This window comes from Helianthus annuus, chromosome 2, assembly GCF_002127325.2.
Source record: "Helianthus annuus cultivar XRQ/B chromosome 2, HanXRQr2.0-SUNRISE, whole genome shotgun sequence".
NCBI classification, from domain to species: domain Eukaryota; kingdom Viridiplantae; phylum Streptophyta; class Magnoliopsida; order Asterales; family Asteraceae; genus Helianthus; species Helianthus annuus.
Genome location: NC_035434.2, coordinates 6007041 through 6011398, shown reverse-complemented (window position 1 = coordinate 6011398; position 4358 = coordinate 6007041). Strand labels below are relative to the sequence as shown.

The 4358-nt window shown below is 43.4% G+C and overlaps 1 protein-coding gene across 1 annotated transcript; it reads right to left on the bottom strand.

Moving 5' to 3' along the window:
* Positions 1-328: 328 nt before the first annotated feature.
* LOC118484148 (extensin-like) lies at positions 329-1244 on the bottom strand. The gene is made up of 3 exons (XM_035980084.1): positions 1111-1244; positions 845-1064; positions 329-745 (listed from the first exon to the last, which is right to left on the bottom strand). The coding sequence occupies exons 1-3, from the start codon at positions 1242-1244 to the stop codon at positions 329-331; spliced, it is 771 nt and encodes a 256-aa protein (XP_035835977.1).
* Between the last annotated feature and the right edge of the window lie 3114 nt (positions 1245-4358).

Sequence of the window (4358 nt, the reverse complement as noted above, 5' to 3'; positions counted from 1 at the left end):
AGCTTTCATTAATCATCGACCACAAATAGAGTTTCATGTTTTACAAATGTATCGTATCAAAAGGGAACACAGGTTCACACTACCCTTGTCCAAAATGTCTACCAATATACCATAAGACATACAGTCAAAAGGTGGTCTCCAAAAGTCTCTACTAGCTCAGCTCAATAGCGGTGCTCTCATCAAAAGCAGTGAAGCCTACCTACATAAAACCAAAAACCGGCTATGCTGATGGTGGTGCAGGAGGAGGTGGAGGAAGAAAAAGCAAGTTGCGCACATGCGCAAGCTCCTCCTCAAGATCATAAACATGACGCAACAGATAACTGATCTGCTACTCAACGATAAGAAAGAGAGTGTCAAACTTGGGAAATGGAGTAAGCGGTGCAGGAGGATGCGAAAATGGGGACAGTGATGAACGTGGGGGAACAAAAGATGGCTGACACGGACATGGCAAAGGTCGCGGTGTCATCTCAAGCTCTAAAATCCTACGACTCATGATCTCATACTGGAGCTGCAAGGATAAAAGTAACTCATCCCGTGTATAACAAGTGAAATGTGAGGGATGGTAGGGATCAGAAATCGGCATGGTGTAAGGTGGGAACCATCTGAAAGGCTCATCAAGTGGTGAAGAAGTAAAATGAGTAGTAGGTGTAGACTGAGGCATGTGAGGAAAAGCTGCTGAAACATGTGGGTCGTGGCCAGGCTGCTGGCTAGAAGTAACTTCCCCTGGATGGGGTGGAGGGATGTCCTACAAGAAAGTGATAGGTAAGTCAGTACGGTGAATATTGGACTCAATCGGGTGAAAAGGGGCAACATCAACAGGTGAAGGTGCAAGTGGGGGAGTAACTGGCACAATAACAGGAGGGTCAACGGGTGCAGGAACTAGATCTGGTATAAGGGGTGCAACATCAGGTATGCCAAACAGAATAGGATCATGGTCAGGCAAAGGCACAGGTGCAGGTATCGGCTCGGGATCAGCGGGTGCATCAACAGGCTGATCATCAGGAACAAAATCAGTCTCAAGTCCAGGCTCAATGACATGTGGGGTAACAGTGCAGCTGACATAGCTGTATCGTCATCAGAATCAGTGGCGTAACGTCGCAAACCAACTGCCTGTAAGGCGGATGAAGACACAGACTCAAAGGAATCAGAGATAGAATGTAAGCTAGAATCAGAAGAAATCTCGATAACATGAATCCCCAGAAGTGGAATAGCAACAACGTCCACATCGAGCTCTCCATCGCCATGAGCATCATCGGGATAACCATCGACAAACAAGTCAAAATCGTCATCAAAAAGATCGTCAAAAGGCCAATCCTCAGGGAACAGGAGTGAGGATCGGTGCCACGACATGCTCACCAACGGGGTGACCGATGATAAGGTGATCTTGAACTGGAATAGGAATAGCAAAAGGATCCTCGTCTGGGATACCATCAGCAATCGGTAAATCAACTCCAAAATAGGGCAGTGCAAAGGGTTGAAAGTCGTCGTCATCATCGGACATTATCTCCGGTCCACTCTCGGTATCGGAAGTAAAGATCTCTGGCTCAGGTGCAATCTCGTCATCTGAGACTACAGCCATGGGGTCATCGGTATCAGACAAACCATTCTCGGAAGATGACATAGTGTCTGTAACAAAACAATCACAACATATGCACGTATATCAACAACTAATGTTAAACATGCAATTAATGACAATACAATGGCGTATCCTTCCTAGTCTCCCAGACTAAACCACCTAGTTTCCCAGACTAAACTACCTAGTCTCCCAGACTAAACCACCTAGTCTCTGAGACTAAACCACCTAGTCTCCCAGACTGAACTACCTAGTCTCCCAGACTAAACCACCTAGTCTCTCAGACTAAACCTCCCAGTCACTCAGACTGTACCACCCAGTCTCTTAGACTGAACCACCCAGTCTCTCAGACAAAACCATAAACATAAACTTTGAAATGTGCTTTGTGTCTTTTCTTTATAAAAATGTTTGTTTCCCTGGATCTGGGCGTTCTTCCTATGCAATGAAAACATGCTGTAAAAGTATTTTCGTGAGAGCCCTAATGATTGTGTGACACTTCGGATTTTCCCGGGAAACCTTCTTGATGTAACTTAGCGTGTACATATATTATTAAATGGAAACTATGAATTTTCTGTGATTATATGTTGTATGTACGTTATATATATATAGGTGTATATTGCTAGTGAGCCGAAACCACAACCAACCCGAGACCCCAAGCCCGACTCGAGACCACCCGGTCTCGAGTGAACAGTAACCCATGGGTCAGTTTGGGCCTTGTGACCGAGAAGCCCAAAGTCGGAACCCCTAAGCCCCATTGGAACCTTATAAAACCCGATGGAATGGCAAACCTTCACACCCTTTTTGCAAACACTCCCACTCCTCTCACTCACTCTCATCTTTCCTCTCCAAAACCCTACAAACACCAACATCCACCATCATCTTCTTCCTTCTACTCGGAACCAAGCTCTCGGATCGACTCTCACGTGCACCCGTTTAGAAGCTACATTCTCACCCTTGAACCTCATTAACCGGTTAGTGGATTTTAGATGATTATTATGTTTCTTGATTGTTTTTGTAAATGAGTAATGTCTTTGATGATGTGTATGTTGTTAGGAATCAAAAATGAAACCGTATGTTGATTAATAATGTCCTCGGTTAATTGTTGTTTTGAACATGTAACTTTGCTTGTTCTTAAATGAAGGATATGATTGGATATGCAAACTTGATGGTTAACATTGTTAGTAAATGATGTTAGATTAGGATTTTGATAATGTTATGACCATGACACATATTCGGACAGAAAATAGCATACATAGATTCTTGTTAAACGAGAATATTGCATGATGAATTAAATGAGTTGATGATGAATATGTATTATGATCTATGATGAACAGTTTGAAGATGGTTTGAATATTCAAAAATATGTGTGTTTAATCCATTTTAGGCAAGGGTTAGACAACAAAACATGTTAGTGAAATGTTACTGGATAGTACATTTTGTCTCATGAAAATGCAATATTATTGGATAGTACATCTGCACAGGTTCTAGAAGGAATTATGTGCACGTAATTGTGGTTGCGAGTCGGGACCCTTGGTTGCGACTCGAGACCAAGGCATGACAACTCGAGATCTTCTAGTTGCGACTCGAGATTGCGACTCGAAAGCAGCACACTCGAGACCTGGCATGATGAACCGAAACAACGGTTGCGAGTCGAATCCCTGATTGCGACTCGGGACCAATGCATGACGAGCCGAAACCAAGGTTGCGAGTCGCAATCCCTAGTTGCGACTCGAAGCCATGCACTCTTGTTTCGACTGGGCTGTTATTGGGCCAGAAGCTTGTTGGACTAAGTGATTAACTGGACTGCTTGTGTATCTGTTACTGTTTAGGCCCAATACCCCAACTGTTCGATTGTATGCATATATGTGTTTGCTATACGTGATTACTTGTACCCCGACTTGACCTATATTTGGTAACCATGCTAGGACGTGGTGACCAACGTGATTGACCGGGTATTTAATCTACCGAGCAACCCAAGGTGAGTTCACAACTTAAAAGCATGCGTCCCGGTGGTTTGGGACACGAGACTAAATCAACCCTATCCCCTTGTAAAGGGGATACCATTCACTTTCCTTCCCTAGTTACTGGGAACAAACTTACTTTTCCTTCCCTTGTATTGGGAAACCTTTTTAGTTAATTACTGTTTATACGGAATGCAACCAAACGGCACTAAACGCAACTCTATCACTCAAGTCCCTACTACATAATACCGATTAGTCGCCGGGGCCAGGCGAACGGGTTATTAGTTGATAGCGCTATTTAGGTTTTACCAACCTCACACCGTGCCATGGTATGGGATCGGTCGTGAACTAATGTACTCAGGCATCCGTCAATGATGATAGAACATTGACATCGGGGCATCCTGCGGAAACGCAAACGGTTACCTAGTGTTCGGTATTGGAAAAACAGTTTAGTCGCTAACTTTTGGGGTAGCTCCCCATGGCATGTATAAACGAGTAAATTAACTGGTGAAACAAGTTTTTGGTAATTAAAACTGGACAACTAGTGAACTCACTCAGCATTAGTGTTGACCCCCTTACTGCATGCTTTGCAGGTAACCAGTGACTGAGGAGCTGCTGCTTGGGAATGTGTAGTGATCGTCAAAACCCGTGTGTTGGGTTTAATTTATCTTGAACCATGAACTATCTCTTAAAACTATTTGGTTTATGCTTCCGCTGTTTGTTTAAACTTACTATCAAACTTAAGCTAAAATGTTGCTAAACTACTCAAGATAACATTTTACTTTACTATTAACCAATGCTTAGTATAATTGGTGGTTGGATCC

Bases quoted from the DNA above. Each gene is read 5' to 3' on its own strand.
- LOC118484148 (XM_035980084.1), bottom strand. From the start codon at position 1,244: ATGGCGATGGAGAGCTCGATGTGGACGTTGTTGCTATTCCACTTCTGG. The intron at 1,065-1,110 runs GCAGTTGGTTTG...ATGACGATACAG, and splicing joins TGTCTTCATCCGCCTTACAG to CTATGTCAGCTGCACTGTTA. The intron at 746-844 runs GTTACTCCCCCA...ACTTTCTTGTAG, and splicing joins ACCCTCCTGTTATTGTGCCA to GACATCCCTCCACCCCATCC.